Source organism: Nuphar pumila, chromosome 2, assembly GCF_984573655.1.
Source record: "Nuphar pumila chromosome 2, dmNupPumi1.hap1.1, whole genome shotgun sequence".
NCBI lineage: Eukaryota > Viridiplantae > Streptophyta > Magnoliopsida > Nymphaeales > Nymphaeaceae > Nuphar > Nuphar pumila.
In genome coordinates, this window is record NC_143250.1 from 12,266,090 (window position 1) to 12,284,981 (window position 18,892).

Below are 18,892 nucleotides of genomic sequence, written 5' to 3' on the forward strand. Positions count from 1 at the left end.
CCCAGGTGAAACTAGACCTGTCCCCAATTTTCGGGTATGGTATTGGGTCCATACCTGGGTCCAATTGGACCCACCATAAGAGAAACCATACCCGAACTCGATAAGAACTACATGAACCAGATCCGAGCCATACCCAGTAAAACAATATTTTTTATCATTTTTTACATTGAAAAGTTGCAGGTTTTAATCGGAACTCGGGTCGTGCTCGGGTCGGGTATAAAATTTCACAAACTACATCCAGGTCCATGTATTAATTGAACCTTGGACCCAGGTCTTCTTATTTATCACCATACCCAGACCCTATAGGGTTTGGTATGGGGCGGGTCCTGGTAAACCCGACCCATTGACACCCCTACATAGTAGTGGTGTTTGCACGGGATCTGTATCTCAATGTTCCTACTGAAAAATTATGTACCATCTTACTAGATCTCGTCCTGGATCCAGTTAATGGGTAATTCAACTCTAGGTCCAAATCCAAATTCACATGGACAGCCATGTACAACAAACAACAACAACTACGCCTTCATCCTAAAACAATTGGGGTCAGCGATATGAACCAAAAAAGAAATTCATTTTGGGTCTTCCACATGAATCCTTTTCCTCCAATCATTTCTATCCAATGCCATGTCCTCGGTGAGGTTCAAAGCATTCATATCCTTTCCTATCATCTCCATCCAAGTCTTCCTAGGCCTACCCCGACCTCTTTTAACTAATATATTTTCCCATTTCTCCAACCTTCTAACTGGAGCATCATTAGGCCTTCGCCGAATATGTCCAAACCACCGTAAACGATTCTCTCGCATCTTATTTTCAATGGGTGCAACACCTACCTTCTTACGTATCTCCTCGTTCTGAATCTTATCTTTTATTGTATTTCCACACATCCATCTAAGCATCCGCATCTCAGCTACACTCATTTTTTGAATATGATGTATCTTGGCAGCCCAACATTCTGTACCATATAGTAAAGCGGGTCTAATAGTCGTCCTATAAAACTTTCCCTTCAACCGCAATGGCATTCTACGATCGCACAGCACTCCAGTTGTACTTTTCCATTTCATCCACCCAACCTTTATCCTATGATTTACATCTCCATCAATTTCTCCATACTTATGAATGATGGATCCCAAATATTTGAAATAATCATTCACCGGTATTTCTTGCTCACCAAGCTTCACTACACTCCCATCACTACTTCGTTGCTTACTAAACTGACATTCCATATATTCAGTCTTACTCTTACTCAACTTAAAACCTCTAGCTTCCAATGTTTGTCTCCATAATTCTAACTTAGCATTAACCCCATCTCTAGACTCACCAATCAAAACAATATCATCAGCAAACAACATACACCACGGTACATTTTCTTGAATTGATCTCGTAAGCTCATCCATCACTATCGCAAATAGGAAAGGGCTTAAAGCAGATCCTTGATGTAACCCAACCGTTATCGGAAAATTGGTTGTCACTCCTCCACAAGTGCGGACATTGGTTACTACTCCTCCATACATATCTTTAATTATACTAATGTACTTGAGAGAAACATCTTTCTTCATCATTGTCCACCAGAGAACGTCCCTAGGTACTCCATCGTATGCCTTCTCTAAATCAATAAAAACCATATGCAAATCTTTGTTCCTCTCTCTATATCTTTCAATTAGTTGTCTAAGAAGATGTATAGCTTTCATAGTTGATCTTTCAGGCATAAAACCAAATTGATTCTCTGATATCATGACAACCTTCCTCAACCTAGACTCAATCACCCTCTCCCAAAGTTTCATAGTATGACTCATGAGTTTTATACCACGATAGTTTGTGCAATCTTGTATATCACTCTTATTCTTATATAAAGGCACCAAAGTACTCTTCATCCACTCATTAAGCATCTTATTTGTTCGCCAAATCAAGTTAAAAAGATTTGTCAACCATTCTAAATCTTTCTCTCACAAGCATTTCCAAGCCTCGATAGGTATACCATCTGGGCCAACTGCCCTTCTTGATTTCATTTTCTTCAAAGCCTCTGCAATTTCTTTCTTTTGAATCTTGCGCATGAAGTCACGATTTATTTCATGAAAAGGAATGGAGAAGTCTCCAAGATCTTGAGCATGACTATCATTAAATAGCTTATCAAAATAATATTTTCATCTCTCCTTAATCTCCTCATCTTTGACTAAAACCCTTTGTGTTTCATCTTTGATACATCTAACCATACCTAAATCCTTCGATTTCCTATCTCTCATCCTTGCAAGCCTATAAATATCCTTCTCGCCTTCTTTGGTATCCAACTTGTCATAAACCTCCTTCCAAATCCTTCGATTTCCTATCTCTCATCTTTGCAAGCCTATAAATATCTTTCTCGCCTTCTTTAGTATCCAACTTGTCATAAACCTCCTTATATACCTTAGCCTTAGCCATGTATTAGAATCTAATAGGGGGTATTAGAACAGTTTCTTGGGCCTTTGTACCAAATCCAAAATCTTGACTCACATGTGTCTAAAAATTCGGAAAAAGAAAACCCTGTTACCATATATACCAGGGAGTCCCACCAACCACTTAATCAGCCTTGGGAGCCACAAAACTTTGGCAAATGCCTTGCACCCAAAATCATGATCTTGGAAAAAACTGTTTGCGATAAGCTAGAAATTATCCTGAATGCTTGTACCTTTTGCATCATATTGAAATGCCACAAACATTTGGATGCCCCCAGGTGAGAATTCTAATATTGGTCCACATTTCAGTTGTTCAGATCAAAAGTAGAGAGCTGAACATTTGTTGTTAAGAGTCGTAATTCCTAAAGAGTAAACAAAAAATAGTCTTTTTAATGTCAGAATCGGGTCTGGATCAATGATCCAGAGAATCGGGCCGATTCAGACTCTGAACCGAACCAAGCAAAATCGGTCAACTTTTAGCTATTAGATGACACGTGTCATTGAAAATAATAATAAATTTAAAAATATTAAAATCTTTAAACCCCCTTAAAAATATTAAAAATAATTAAATGGAATTTGCCTCCTTAAGAGTTGGTTTTGGGACGATTTGATAAGAATCGGTCGGTTCAAGTCGATTCAATACAATTTTGACAACATTGGTGTTCATTCTAAATGTTCAATTCTTGCGTTCTAGGTGTCTCAGAAGTAGGGATGGCAGTGGGGCGGGGCGGGGCGGGGGACAAGGTCTCCACCCCCGCCCCACCTCAAGATTAGAACCTCCATCCCCGAACGGGGATGGATTTTAACCTTCGTCCCCACCTCCATCCCCGTTTCATACCCTTCATCCCTGGTCCAAACGGGGCGAGGCGGGGCGGGGCCTCGCTTTCCCCCGGTCCACTGCCATCCCTACTCACAAGTCTCACCTACTAGGATTCTCCTTTTTTTATATTTACATGGAGAAACCACTCACAGGATAAGAGACCTAATTGCGCTGGCTTTGCCTGCCGTACTTACGGTCGCTTTTCTGGCAGCCTAAAACTTTGTGGGGGTCACTGAATAGAATTTCTTTTTGACAAAGGACGACTAAGAGGGAAAGTGCTTTCTTATGGATCATAGAGGTGCTTTCATATATTTAGTATTTGAATCCCACCTTAAGTTTCTTATGAAGATAATTTTTTTCACTTTTCTTAGGAAAGAGGATGTTTCATAAGAAAGAGCATGCAACAAACTCCCCCTGAATGTGAAGGTAATTGATTCTTTTATAAACTAGAAAGTAATTCAAGTATCTACATGATCATTAAAAAAAATCAAAGATAAACATGAGAATAATCATGGATAGCAAACAGAACAACGACCTCTGCTGTTTGGACGATTTTTTTGACTCGCACCTAATGACAACAACCCTAAACCAGACGAACGGGCTCTGCATGGTTGGTAGGATCTGTCAGTGCACTCTCCTTTTGGTGGGATGTTGCAGGTTCAAAACCCAGTGGTACGTTGAATAATAACTGATGGAAGATCATAGGTGCAAGCTTCATTTACTCAGCAGAAATTAGACCATGAATCGAGCCATTTCGATGGCTATCTACTCATAATCACCATGTTTTTAAGATTTTTTTATTTTTTAGTAGATCATACACTGCAGAGGTGTTCTACATGGGTTACTGAATAGAGTACAGGTGGATCATGTGATTGTTACATGCGAGCAGGTATTTCAAGAGATTCAAAAATTAATGGCCCAAAATACAGCAAATTTTCAAAAAAAAAAAAAAAAGGTTTTGCATCCAATAACACAGAAAGAAAGGCACGTTCCCTAGGCAAACAGACCATGTTGAGCACATATGATATGCAACACAATTCATCATAATTTGCTTATCAAAATATTTCAGTTTTGTGATTGATTATTTTTGTTTGATAATTTTATGGAAGTTAAATTTGCACATAATTATTTTTGAGCAGTTAATAAAATTGATTGATTTGATTGAAAAGGTCTATCTCCCTCCCTCTCTCTCTCAAAAAAAGTAGAAAGTAAAAACAATATCTAACGATGAGCTGATACCAATAAAGGTCCAGACTCCAGACCATTGGTGGTGATCCGTACGTTGTGACTCAGCCATTTTGTACTGTCAATACGGACTGTCATGCGAATTAAGAAAAGAGGTCATTTTTTATGCCCTGGCGGTGCATGCTGAGCATGCAGATCTGCTGCTGATGACTATCCATCTCAACATTGCTCTAATGGACACTACCCATCTCTAGAAATGCCAAGACTTTAGATAAAAAAAAGCACACCAACTTTACAGGTAGTGATAGTTTAATAGTTAGTAGGCACCCGAAAAGGGATCATAGACATATGATTAGAGGTGTCAATGGATCTGGTTTGACCCAGACCCGACGCACATCAAACCCTATAGGGTCAGGGTTTGGTGATAAACAAGGAGGTCCGATAGAATCTAGGTCAGACTCAATGGATCCGATTAATATATGAATCCGAGTATGGTTTGTAAAATTTCATACCAAACCCAGACCCAAGTTTTGACTAAGATCCACAAATTTTTCAATGTAAAAAAAGAAAAGAAAATATTATTTTAATGGGTATGATCCCTTATGTAATCCTTATAGGATCCAGGTATGCTTTCTCTTACAGTGAGTCTGATTAGACCCAAGCTCAGTCCCCGTATCAACATCTCAAATTAGATATGGGTTTGGACCCACCTGGGTCTGAACCAAACCCGACCCCATTGACACCCCTACATATGATGTCAGAGGATCTATGTTGATCCTAACCATCCAACTGATGCATTTAGATGGCTAGGATCCATCAAGATTTACGTGAGAATGTGAACTTGTCCTACCAATTGGCTGGACAGCTTGGATCCAATGTATGATAGATTCAATCATATGTCAGATGATGATGATGGGATCCGTTCTCATAGGCACCTCAATTACCAAGTTGTTAGCACCATCCATGATTTTGTATTTGGAGAGGCTGATTGGAGTCGGCTGTTGTTTCTCTTCGTGTATGGTGAAAGATTTATGATAATTGGTTGAGTCTTGAGCTTCTAGGGCCAGGATGGACTATACCCATTGGTCACTAGAAGTGCAAGTATTTTCATTATGTACCCCATAATGGACTTACCATTTCCATCTAACAGTTGATTGATGGAATACATGCGATACATTTTAATATGGTAAATAACCCCCTTATCAAGAGAGCCCCAAGGCCCAAAAACATATGAACAATTTTCAAAATAACATGAATTTTTGGATGAGTTGCAACTTACAAGCTGCTATGCATTTCAACCAAGCACATGACCCCTTGATTTGATGGATCTCAGTGCAAGCAATTTGGTTTGGAGCCTCCATTTGGAACCTTTCCAAGATTTGGCTCAAACACAACAATTGAGTATCAAGGGAAATAAGATTTGCCAACTCTGTTGTATGTTTCCTAACGCTAAATTTACAGTAGTATATCGTCACATTGGTATCAGTTTGATGCTGATTGAGTCGGTTCCCTACTAATTGAGTAATAGAATACATGATTCCTATGTCAATTCGATGATCCATTCAGGCCATCACCCTCATTTGATCCAAGCTCCAAAGGATACAAAATTTGTGTACTAAACCAAAGAACTAGTAAACCCATGGTACCATGATGAAAAATTTCTCATAGTAATGGTAACCATCATTAGTCCCCACTTTTTTTTTATGTATGCTGCTGCTGATTGAATCTGAAACCCCTTTTTCCGCTGTAGATTTGACATTTATGATTACTGAAAAACATGAGTCTGATCGAATTCATAACACATCATGGCAACGAAGACAATGGTGGTTGAGAAGCTTCTCCGCAACGCTGCCTGGCTGTGGGACCAGCATGGATGTCAAACCATTCCAGAAATGAAACGCGTAAGACTGGTTAATAATTCTTTGAAAAAGGATTTCCTGGTTCATTATTTCATCTTCATCTTCAGGTGCTTCAAAATATCTGTGTCAACCAATGGAAGTAACACATCTTCATGCAAGAAGAGATAATGCAGAAGGAAAAAAAACAGAGACAAGGTTATTTTAATGAATGAAACTAACAAACCCCCTGAAGTAGATTTACTTGGCTATTTGCAGAGCAATTGGATGATGATACACAACAAATTGCATGGTTAAATTCAACAGAAGTTTATCTGGTATCATGCATGGACAACGTACCAGCAAAAAAGTCGCTTTAGTTGGCTGAGAATATCTAAAGTTAGGATATCTAGTAACCATTAGGAGTCTTAATTTTTCTTTGACTTCACTTACAAAAGAAGAAAAATAATTTAGCACTCTTCTATATCCCTTGCTCTTTTTTCTCTTTCTTTCAGTTCATAGGTGACAACTTTCTACCTTGATACAATTTGTAGTAGTTTCTTCCAATGTGATAGTAGAACTTAGAAATTTTCCATCAAACTAAGTAGTGTTTTTACTTTTTAATAGTACTCTAAGAATATTCCTTGTTCACTTGTATTTTAGATGATGCAAGGTTTTGATAGACTTGATGCACGCACCAACATTAAGATACAAGAAAGATGACATCATTAAATGCAAAGAAAAATAAGTTAAACAAGGGCCATGTACAAGGGAAGAGTGCTCCGTATGACCTAAGAGGAGACAAAGATAAATCAAGAAAAGATATATTTAGGACACACTCTTAAAATAATTAAAACACGACATATTAAATGAAGGTAAGGTAATATCTTGTTTTGTTTCAACAACAGTTTTTGCTAGTTCCATGTTCAGCAATTTTTTTCTTTCTGATCTTTCAGATTTCATTGTTCTTTCACGACATATCAGCAATCCTAAGTCACATAAGACAACAACAACAACAACAACTACGCCTTCATCCCAAAACAATTGGGGTCGGCGATATGAACCAACAAAGAAAATCATTCTGGGTCTTCCACATGAATCCTTTTCCTCCATTTATTTCTATCCAATGCCATGTCCTCGGTGAGGTTCAAAGCATTCATATCCTTTCCTATCACCTCCATCCATGTCTTCCTAGGACTACCCCAACCTCTTTTAACTAATATATTTTCCCATTTCTCCATCCTTCTAACTGGAGCATCATTAGGCCTACCCTGACCTCTTTTAACTAATATATTTTCCCATCCTTCTAAGTCACATAAGAAATATTCAAAAATGCAATTCGTAAAACACTTTATAAAGAATGAAAGCTAGAGCAAGAAAATTGTGATGTGAAATCGTAAAACACTTAATAAAGAATGAAAGCTACAGCAAGAAAATTGTGATGGGAACTCATTTCCATACAAACACGCATAAAGAGATGTTCAGAAAGAAAATAAGAAATTCACTGAAATGAATCTAATACATATACCTTAATGTTCAGAAATTTATGGAAAAATCAAACAAGTTGAACAAGAACTGGCATTACTGAGAAAAAGGTAATAAGTATACCTTAACTAGTTTTAACATGAAAGAAACAAAGCTAAAAAAAAAAACAGTGCATTTATCCTATCCTGCAGCTTCCATTTTGCATACTGGTGGAACAAAATTACAAATTTTATCAAAGTGAAATGATAGTTGACAAGAAGAAACATCTTACCTTGTAATGTCTTGAGAACTTATAGGGAAGAAATTAAAAGTTGGTTCAATTTTGATCTGAAGCTGTTGATCAGCATAATTTGCTTTGTTATCAATTCTAACAGCTGTTCTGGACAGAAGCTCAGCACCATTCCACCTTAATAAGGTGTCATCATACGTTGAAAAGAACTCCCTTAGGCACTCCAAGATAAAACGACTGCAAGAAGTGGATGAAATCATCATCAGTAGAATAGGGTGAAATACAATGACCCGTGATTTTAACACCTCCATCAATAAATGTAGCCATTTTAATTCTAGCTAAATGAGAGAGAGAGAGAGAGGTACCTATGTTTTTGGAATGCCATCACAGCACCATTAAGAGAAGGCATCTCACTCTGCAGATGCTCCAAACCAACAGAATTGTTAAGTGAATGCAAGGACTTCAACACTACAATATCTGAGTCAACATAAATTCCTCCATATCTGCATGTGGATAAAACCATCAATGCATGTTATTGTTGTAAGCATTCACTAAGATAATAACTAATACAACTGTTTGATAAATACTTTAACTAGAACATTGTCTTTTTGTGTTTCCTAAATTCAGCTCTCTGTATTAAGAGTCTATGCTACAGATATACAGAAACAGGTATACAACAAACTTTAGAATATGTTAAGAGTGACCTGTGAACTTCCAGCAAGTAAAAAGCAAGATTGCATTGATCACAATGCAACTAAGAAAAATTATAACATCATTTTTTCCGCTGCTGGCAGTTCCATTAGGATTCACTGAACTATGGATTCCATCTTTGTGGTATGACTGGTCCAGAAGTTTGATCAATCTCCTTGGCCTCTGGAATCTTATGGACAATTGCCATGTTTCAAATCTCAGATCCAGAGGTTGCACATGTTGAGTATCAATAGAGAGGATACTAGCATTTTTTATATCTTAGATAACTATGACTGGTGTGAAGAATTCAAGAGGTGGAAAAACCTTATGGATCCTAGGCAGCTCACCTTTATTTTTTTTTATTGTGTTGTATCCAAAAAACTTGTGTGTAGCATCGATAGAATCACTGATGTTATTTATTTCTTGATAACTGAATTATTGGTTTTCTAAGCCATGCTAAACCTATATTACTTCTTACAATAAATTCCAGCATAAATTTACAAAAAACCTACAAGAATGTATGGGAAAAGAAAAAAAGTATTGACTACATGTAGCGTTCTCAAATTTTTGTGATTGCCATTTTCCATATGAACAGGTGAAGATAATGAGAACCATCAACTAAACAACCATGCATGAAAACTGAAATACACAAGCCATATGTCACTAGTGCAGAGCAAAAGAAAAGATCACAAATTAACATCACATTCAACAAGGAGTTAAATAGAGCCTCTGATTATCTACTTCATATTCTATGCGATTAACATGAAATGGAACTCTAGATCCTGAAGTGCACAGGGTAAAAATGCACCTACATGAGCTGGAACTTGAAAACATGCATGTTTCCTCAATGAGAAAATACTGTGAACAATGAGATAGTGATCATGTCGCATTTCTCAAAATGTCATGGGCAGAAAGAAGCTTGACAAGTGAATATTGCGATTCCTTTTCTCCTAAAATGTCAAAAACTACTTGGGAGTGGACTACTTGAAGAATCTGAAAGATAATATGTTATTTTCATCAGGAGACAACAAATGAAGGGTTCTTGGATGCACAATTTATACATTAGACACCACAGGAAACACCATGGCACGTGAAGTAGTGCATAGGGAGATAAAGTCCATTGTACTGAAATATATGCAATGACCGAAGAGGAAGAAGAAGAGAACAACAGAACAAATTCATCAAGATAATGAAAGGAGCCACAACATATTAGGGAATGGGATATTGATAAAGAACTCGAAAAATGGGTTAAAAAAATACTGTCACCGATATCGGCGATATTTTGAAAATATTATGATAAATACCGATATTTTAAGGTAGCCGATATTAAAGGTAATATCTCGCGATATTTTCAAAATGTCGCCTGAAGACAAAATATCACGATAATATCACGATATTTTTGGGAAAAACTCTTTTTTTTTAAGTTTGCATTTCCTATTTTTTTGTTTCTTTTATATTTTAAAAACTTTATAACATGTTTCTTTATATTTTTTGAAGAAAAATAATGCAAAACTTATTATTTTCTTACTTTTTTGTTGTTATTTATATTTTTTCAATTTTTTAGATTTATCAACTTTTGAAAATCTCTCCGAGAATTATCAACTTTTGAAAATCTCTCCTGAGAAATACCCTCACCAAGAAATTACCTTTAACAATACATGTGACTATGGTTAAAAACTTTGGCTGTTTTGGCACTAAGAAACCACATTGTAAAGGGCATATTAAATATCTATTTTAGACATAGTTGGCAAACTCGTGACTCGGGCTCGGATCGCCCAATCCTTAACTCGCGAGTCAGCGGATTGATTCGATGACTCAGACGATTCAGGACTCAACTTTATAGTGTAAGCACATGAATAAGACATGGAAATAACTAAACTTCAAGCTAATATGCCAACAGTTGAGTTACAAAAACATATAATTATACATGATTATAAACTTTTTCATTGAACAATATTAGATTCTTCATAACAAGTGACTTTATATAAGAATTGTGCATTAAAATCATAAAATACATGATAAAAAAATTATAATCGGTATTAGGATCGGTGACCCATTAGGGTTCCGATCCGAGTCGACTTGGGTGATTCCCGAGTCAACTATCCAGGTTGGCCAACTAGGAGCCTTGTTTTGACAGAGCCAGCAAGAACTTATGGATTCTTAAACAACTTCAAAGAACATTGAGCTCAGTATGGGTGCACAGTCATGTTTGATGGATTTTGATGACAGCAAGGCTAGTTCCATGACAGCTTTCTTCTTAATTTTCCTAAAAGGTTTTTTTGTCTGGTTGGTTAATGGATTAGCTAATTGAAATACAGATTTTGAATTTTTACATCATGTGATTAAGAAAGTAAGGGCAAAAAACACTGTACGTTGTAACTGATGAAGCAACTAATCATGTGGCAGCTAGTAAAATATTTGTTGACACATAAAAGACAATATATTGGATCGTTGAGTCATTACACTTGATACTAAGGATATATACAGATGCCTAAAATGAATGATGTAGTGAAGAAGGCAACAAAGGTGACACACTATGGTCATGAAGGCATGCTAGATACAGCGAAGTTCACAAAAAATTAGTTACATGGACTGGATGTGACACATCTCCACTCATTCTTTGACACTAGAGAAGAGCATGAGAAGAGCATTCATATATCATATAATTGAAACCATGTTTGATTTTGATGATGGGAAAGACTAAGAATTCAGATTTTCAGATAAATTAAATGTTCAACAATCATCCACCTATGTCACATGGACACTTCATTTAGCATGTGTATCCTGTATCGGCATGATACGACACTCGGACACTTCATGGACACAACACCACACTTCATGGGCACGGTCAACATTGTGTCATCAACTTTATATATTTTCTTTTATGATCTTATTCACTTGATTAAAGATATGTATGAAGGAGTAGTAACCAATGTCCGCACTTGTGGAGGGGTGCCAACCAATTTTCCGATAACGGTTGGGTTACATCAAGGATCTGCTTTAAGCCCTTTCCTATTTGCGATAGTGATGGATGAGCTTACGAGATCAATTCAAGAAAATGTACCGTGGTGTATGTTGTTTGCTGATGATATTGTTTTGATTGATGAGTCTAGAGCTGGGGTTAATGCTAAGCTAGAATTATGGAGACAAACATTGGAAGCTAGAGGTTTTAAGTTGAGTAAGAGTAAGACTGAATATATGGAATGTCGGTTTAGTAAGCAACGAAGTAGTGATGGGAGTGTAGTGAAGCTTGGTGAGCAAGATATACCGGTGAATGATTATTTCAAATATTTGGGATCCATCATTCAAAAGTATGGAGAAATTGATGGAGATGTAAATCATAGGATAAAGGTTGGGTGGATGAAATGGAAAAGTGCTACTGGAGTGCTGTGCGATCGTAGAATGCCATTGCGGTTGAAGGGAAAGTTTTATAGGACGACTATTAGACCCACTTTACTATATGGTACGGAATGTTGGGCTGCCAAGAGACATCATATTCAAAAAATGAGTGTAGCTGAGATGCGGATGCTTAGATGGATGTGTGGAAATACAATAAAAGATAAGATTCGGAACGAAGAGATACGTAAGAAGGTAGGTGTTGCACCCATTGAAAATAAGATGCGAGAGAATCGTTTACGGTGGTTTGGACATATTCGGCGAAGGCCTAATGATGCTCCAGTTAGAAGGTTGGAGAAATGGGAAAATATATTAGTTAAAAGAGGTCGGGGTAGGCCTAGGAAGACTTGGATGGAGATGATAGGAAAGGATATGAATGCTTTGAACCTCACCGAGGACATGGCGTTGGATAGAAATGATTGGAGGAAAAGGATTCATGTGGAAGACCCAAAATGAATTTCTTTTTTGGTTCATATCGCTGACCCCAATTGTTTTGGGATGAAGGCGTAGTTGTTGTTGTTGTTGTTGTTGTTGATCTTATTCACTTGAATTCTTTTTCTTTTAAAAATAGTCATCAATTACATTATGTTTCAATCTCAATTTACTTTCATTATTTGATGTTCCTAATTATAGCGATTTAGAATTGTTGTTTTATATATAAACACACACATACATACATACATACATACATCTATTTGTGTGTACAGCCATGTCCCCGTGTCCTAATTATTGAATCGTACCAAGCGAATCTGCATCGTGTCCCACTTCCGCATCCATATCCATGTGACATAGTTATCCACACAACATTTTGGAATAGTATTTGTTTCCAAAGGCAATGGCACCAATATCAGGGTCATATTCATGGTGGATAGTGATGAGACACCCACCACTGCCTTCAGCTATGAGGCAGTAGACCATGAAATTTATAACTATATCTTTTCAAACTCGGAACAATTATAATTATAAATCCCATACTACCTCAAGAACTAAAAACTAAAATGAAGAAAAGAGTAATGGAAAACAGTAAAAATCAGCTCTCCATTAAACAAGAATCTTTAGAGGCTAGAAAGAGGTTCATTCAAATGCTAAGCCATTAATGAAACAGGACCTTGAAGAAGGCCTTGTTCAAGTGGGATGAACAAATAATCCCATACCCACGACAAAAAGATGTGAAACCTAAAGAAACACAATTCCAAAGATCTTAGAAACATTTACTGGGGCTATACAAACACTAGGCACTTACTTGTAAAGGGCAGCAAGGCGAACAAGTTCACTGTAGTGAATGTGATAAAGAGAAATTTTTCTCCATTTATGCCATACAGATGCAAATACATGGGTTGGCGTGTCCTTCAGAAGTTCATCAAGATTTGGCATGACAGTGGCAACCTTATAGCTGCAAAAAATGAAACATCAGACATCAGACGCATCTCATAAAATGTTGCATGTTGCCACCATTCAATAACTTGCCAACAATGTTTTCATTATGGTACTATTGCAGTACATTATATTTATGCCAAACTATCCTCCCAATCAAGGTTCAGTAACTGAAGTACCAAAATGCAAAAAAAAAATCCATTTACCTTGTTCAAATTACAGAAATCATGATGATGATATCAACATCATACCTTGTCCCATATACATGGGCAACTTACAGACATAATCTTCAAAGGTACAAAATTGGCTAAACTTTTTCTAGTATATAGGCAGACGTGTAAGAAAACTAAAAGAATTCTGGATAGTGTGTGTGTGTGTGTTATTATCATTATTCTGATATATTTGGCCCACGAACCTAAATTATTTTAAGTTAAAGCTAGAGATAACTGGGTTACAACGTAAACAGGTAGACTAATCTCACATGATTCTAAATTTGCCAAATTCCACAAGGAAAAAAGAAAACAGGCATGAAATAAGTGAACAAATCAAATTCATTAAAATGGTAAGCCCCAAATAAAAGCTCAAGTAGACTACTCATGTCTTACAAGAAACAGCTTCACTTTAACCATATTCATTTCTATCAAATGTCTTAACCAAAGAACATTGCCCAATATGAACAGGCAGACTATTGCACACAGTTCTACCATTTATTCAATTCATCAGAAAACTCAGAAAAATAACGTTATCAAAATTTTCTGTAAGAAAGGGGTTGAAGAAGAAATACCCATCATTGACAAAGTTTTGGAAGAAATTGAGCTCCATTGTCTCCGAGAACACCACGATACAGGCATCTGGATGATAGTAAAGAATGCTCTCAAGCCCCCTTTGGTGTCGAATCGTATATGACCAAGGCGGCGTGTTCCACACCATGAAGAACCTCAACGAACAATTCCCCCGCCGGAAAAACTGATCCATGAATTCGGAAAACCCCAAGCGATGATTCAATCCGGGGAAGTAGCCCCATCTCCGGCCGTCTGCGTATCGGGGCTCCTCCATAGTTTTCCTCCTCTCCACCCTTCTCGGGCTCTCATCTACTCGATTCAGAAGCGATTTCTTCACAATTCGGTCACCCCTCGTCAGTGCAGTGAGTCCGGCCGAGTCCGGATCCTGAAGCAGCGGATGATTCAACGGGTTCAAGGCATCCATGGTCGATCGGAAAAGCGCGTCCCGCAACGGAAAGTAGCCCTTCGCCGACTGCTTCTGGACCCTATCCGACCACGCCGACCACTCCATCGGCGTCGACCCGCTCTTCTTCTTCTTATTCAGCAGCAGCGCGTCTTCGATCCTCCGAATCCCGCTCAATTGAGCCCGAATCTCTCCGTCCACTGGCTGATCATCCGAGCCGAACGCGAGCTTGATCCGATCGTCCGCCGCGGAGGCGGCGCCGAAGCCCCGCCCACGCCAATCGTCTTCGTCGATCACTCCTCCCTTCGTGAACGCCCGGCGGATGACACCGGTAGCATGGTCCCAGAAGTAGCCGGAACCTTCCTTCCTATCGCCGGACACAAACCTTAGATCCGACGGATCCCCGCGCTCAGGCGTCTCCTTCTCGTCTAGTTCGTCCGACTCGTCGATCGGGTCCAGCGAGTCGTCTCCGGAGATACCCTCTGGCTTCTTCTGGTCTTCGAGGAAGGTCTCCCCGTCGGCGTCGCCTCCGATGGGATCTCGGAAGGAGTGGCGGAAGTGGCCGGATTTGAGGGTGGCGCCCTCGGTTGAGAGGCGGAAGTGGAGCAGGACGAGGGAGAGGAGGAGGAGTGCGGCCGCGACGGCAGCGCAGATGTTGGTCACGCACCGCCTCCTAGACGGCGGTGCCGCCGGCTTGAACGGCTTCTGCCGGCCGGTGACTCGGCCGCCGATCTTTCTGAACATCTCTCTCTCTCTCTCTCTCTCTCTCTCTCTCTCTCTCTCTCTCTCTTCTTTCTTCCCCTTGACGAATGACGAGTAATCTGATGAGCTACACTTCACAGAGAGAGAGAGAGAGAGAGAGAGAGAGACGGCCGTTAGTACCGGGAAATTCTCCGGCGTGTGTTCTAAGTTTCCCGGTTGACTCCTCGGTGTCAGATGTAAAAGGTTCGGATTCACGTCGGATCCGTCTGAATCCAAATCCGTGTAGTCGGATTTAGACTTTCAGTAGCCAAAATAGGATCCGATTAATAAGCGGGTCCAGAGTCGGTATTGAGTTTTGCATCTGAATTCAAGCCCGAGTTTGAGTAAAGTCCAAATCTGACTAAAATCTGGATCTGAATATACGTAAATGTCACACTTCTAAAGAGTCGGATCCATGTCCGGATTTATCTGATCTTCCTCTGGCTCTGAATCTGAATTCAAATCAGGTTACCCTTGATCCGATTAGGTCGGGATTAGTAATGCCTAGACACAAACCGAGTCTGACTTGTTTACATCAATGCATTGGAGGTAGGGGTGCACAATGAGCCGAGCTCGACTCGATTAAGCTAGGCTTAGACTCGTCCAGTAAGTAAATGAGCCGAGCTTGAACAAAAGCTCAGGCTCATTAAACATAAACGAGCTGAGCTTGATCAAGCTTTAAAACTTGATTAGGCTCGATAAGTTCGGTTAATGCAGTTGTGATAAAAACTTTTACTACATGTATAATTTTTATTCTATTTAAATCACAAAAGTTGAGAGCCGTGTTCAAATCCTGTCGTTTACACGCTTGTTTAAATTTTTTTACAACAAATCAACTGGGCTCAAGCCAAGATGAGTCAGGCTCAAACTTCAGCCTAGCCGAGTGTGTAACCATGGTGTTCAAGCTCGGCTCATAGAGACTAAGCTTGGTTCGAGCCCAGCTCGTGTGCACCCCTAATTGGAGGTCATGATCAGCGGGTTGGGATTTATGTAACTGATCCATTCCGTACTGACATGATATGGGACCCTACCATGTCTGTCCAAACAAGCTTACCGGGGCGGGTAGGAACTTGGAAGTATCCAGGAGATATCTCAAACTCAATGGGGTTCCGGCAATTGGATTCTAGAAGAAGGACATAATGACCCGAGAGATAGAGAGGTATGGTGTCAAATGAGGCCACGAGGGCAACGTGGGCTCAGTGTGGATAATATCGTGAGATTTATGAAAAACTCGTGAAAATATCGCGAGAAATCACCTGAGCATTTTAAATGGTAATTTCTCGCTCTTTTAAACTTTTGTCACTGAGCATGGGTGAGGTAGGACGGGCCGGGGCGGGTCTTGGGTCTGAGTGGTTGCTAGACTGTATCGGGTCCTTGTTAGCCCCATGCCCGGCAAGGCAGTAGTGGATCTCATAAGTAGGGCTATCAACGAGTCCAATTTGTATCAGGTATCCAACCCGACCCAAACCCGAATTTCCGGCTATGGACGTGGAAAGTACCAACCCAAATAGTATAAGGGTTGACCCAAACCCGACCCAAGAAAATATGTGAGTCGGGTTTGGGTCATGATTTTTGCTGGGTACTCAACCTGACCAGAGTATTTTCATATATATTTTTAATAAAAATAAATATCTAAAATTATGCAATAAAAATAAACCCGATTCTAATTTCGTGACCTGACAAAACTCGAACCCGAACCCGGTTATTAGTTATATCGGCAGGTCCAGGGCAACCCTGAACCGACCCGTTGACAACCCTACTCATAAGGGTGACAAAAGGTTGGACCTCCACCAAATTTGAGTGGTATAGGAGCTGGATCCAACTAAGAGGTGCCAGTACTGAGTTTGGACCTGGATCCAACCATGCCTACTATAGAAGATACCATACCCGGGTCAAATAAAGATATGCACAAACCATACTCGTATTTGTCTCCAAACCCGATTACCTGGATTTGATTAAAATAGAATTAACACAAACCAAACCTAGATCTGCTAATGATATTTATAACCAAACTCGATCCACTAAGACATAATCGGATCGGATCACATTTCAACCAAATCAAATCACTTGGATCCACAAACACAACATAATCATCAATCAACCATCCCACCTCAACTAATTGCATGAAATAATCTAGAGAAGAAAAGACATAAAATAGGTTAAAGTTCAAAATGTGTTAATCTTTCATTGCCACAAACAATAAATCAAAGAAATAATATCTGACCTATACCATTAACATTATATATTAAGGAAATTACATATTTACAACCCAACTAAGTCTCAAATGGATTATACAGTGTAATGCAAAATCAACTTAGTTTAAGACTATACACTGCATGATATGGACACTACTAAACTAAGTATTAAAAGGACTATACACTGTAGTACAAAATCAACTTATTACTTTCAAGACTATAGACTACTACATACTGTAATGAAAAATAAACTAGTTCAAAGACTTCAACCATGAATTCATCCCATCTTCTCCCATAGACACTGCCTGGCATTTGAACATCCAGCCATGAATTCATGTTTGAAGCAGCCAAAAATCTACACATAAAAAAATCAGTAAAAACATTCACTAGCTAACAAGAAATAACATGGTGATCACTGTATATACCAAAAAGTGCACAAACAATTAACTACAGAAACAAGATATACAACTGCACTTGATTGATCCATGGCCTGATGGAAAATTGACAATAAATGAGTAACAATTTATGACCTGATCTGGAACTAAAATAGCAAACTAGTTGCAACTAAACCAGATAGTAGTAAACCCTTTCTGAGTAATTATCCATCAAAGAAGCTAGATGGATAGGAATCTGTCATGATATCATTTGTATCATCTGTTGTTGTTGTTGATGTCTCATATATATATATATATATATATGATTTAAGTATTGATAATCCATCACCTGAACAAAATCACAAATAACATTATATAATAATATCTCATTAAACATTATAATTTTTAAACCAATCAAGTAAAAACAAAAAGACTGATAAGAAAGAAATAAAATTAAGAAATATACATGTTAATGAACCTCACATCCAATCTTGTGAACAAATTAGTGTCTGCACTACATCAGGTTCTAATGAACTCTGATAAGGATCGAGCATTCTGCCAGTATTGCTGAAAATTGATTTTGAAGCTACCGTGGAAACATGAATAGCAACACATCACCCGCTAACAATGCCAAGGTTGGTTCATTATGTTTCCACCATTCTAATATATTAAAATTTGGATCTACAGGAAAAATATTCTCTTCCAAATACAAATCCATATTTGATTTCATATTTTGACCTTACAAAGATTTATGCACGTATGCTAGTCACATGAGAACTGCTTGCTTCAGCTATATTGGTACTTGACTGACTGTAAAGTGCCATGAAACAAACCTCTCACATGCAATCAGACCGATTAGCACCATAAATATGGGGATAATAGAACTCTATTAACTTCATTTTGCATCTTGGATCTAGCAGATTCCACTGATAAAAACAAACTGCAATAACCCAG

At 38.5% G+C, this 18,892-nt stretch overlaps 1 protein-coding gene across 1 annotated transcript; it reads right to left on the reverse strand.

Moving 5' to 3' along the window:
* Positions 1-5,853: 5,853 nt before the first annotated feature.
* On the reverse strand, positions 5,854-15,425 carry LOC149844783 (uncharacterized protein At4g19900-like). The gene is made up of 5 exons (XM_089995275.1): positions 14,228-15,425; positions 13,313-13,462; positions 8,349-8,486; positions 8,026-8,220; positions 5,854-6,414 (listed from the first exon to the last, which is right to left on the reverse strand). Exons 1-5 carry the CDS (start codon positions 15,370-15,372, stop codon positions 6,228-6,230), a joined length of 1,815 nt encoding a protein of 604 aa, XP_089851401.1. The 5' UTR covers positions 15,373-15,425; the 3' UTR covers positions 5,854-6,227.
* Positions 15,426-18,892: the final 3,467 nt, after the last annotated feature.

Coding starts and splice junctions, on each gene's coding strand:
- LOC149844783 (XM_089995275.1), bottom strand. CDS start 15,372: ATGTTCAGAAAGATCGGCGGCCGAGTCACCGGCCGGCAGAAGCCGTTC. Junction 8,487..13,312: donor CGCCTTGCTGCCCTTTACAA/GTAAGTGCCTAG, acceptor ATCCACATGCAG/ATATGGAGGAATTTATGTTG. Junction 8,221..8,348: donor ATGGCATTCCAAAAACATAG/GTACCTCTCTCT, acceptor CACTTCTTGCAG/TCGTTTTATCTTGGAGTGCC.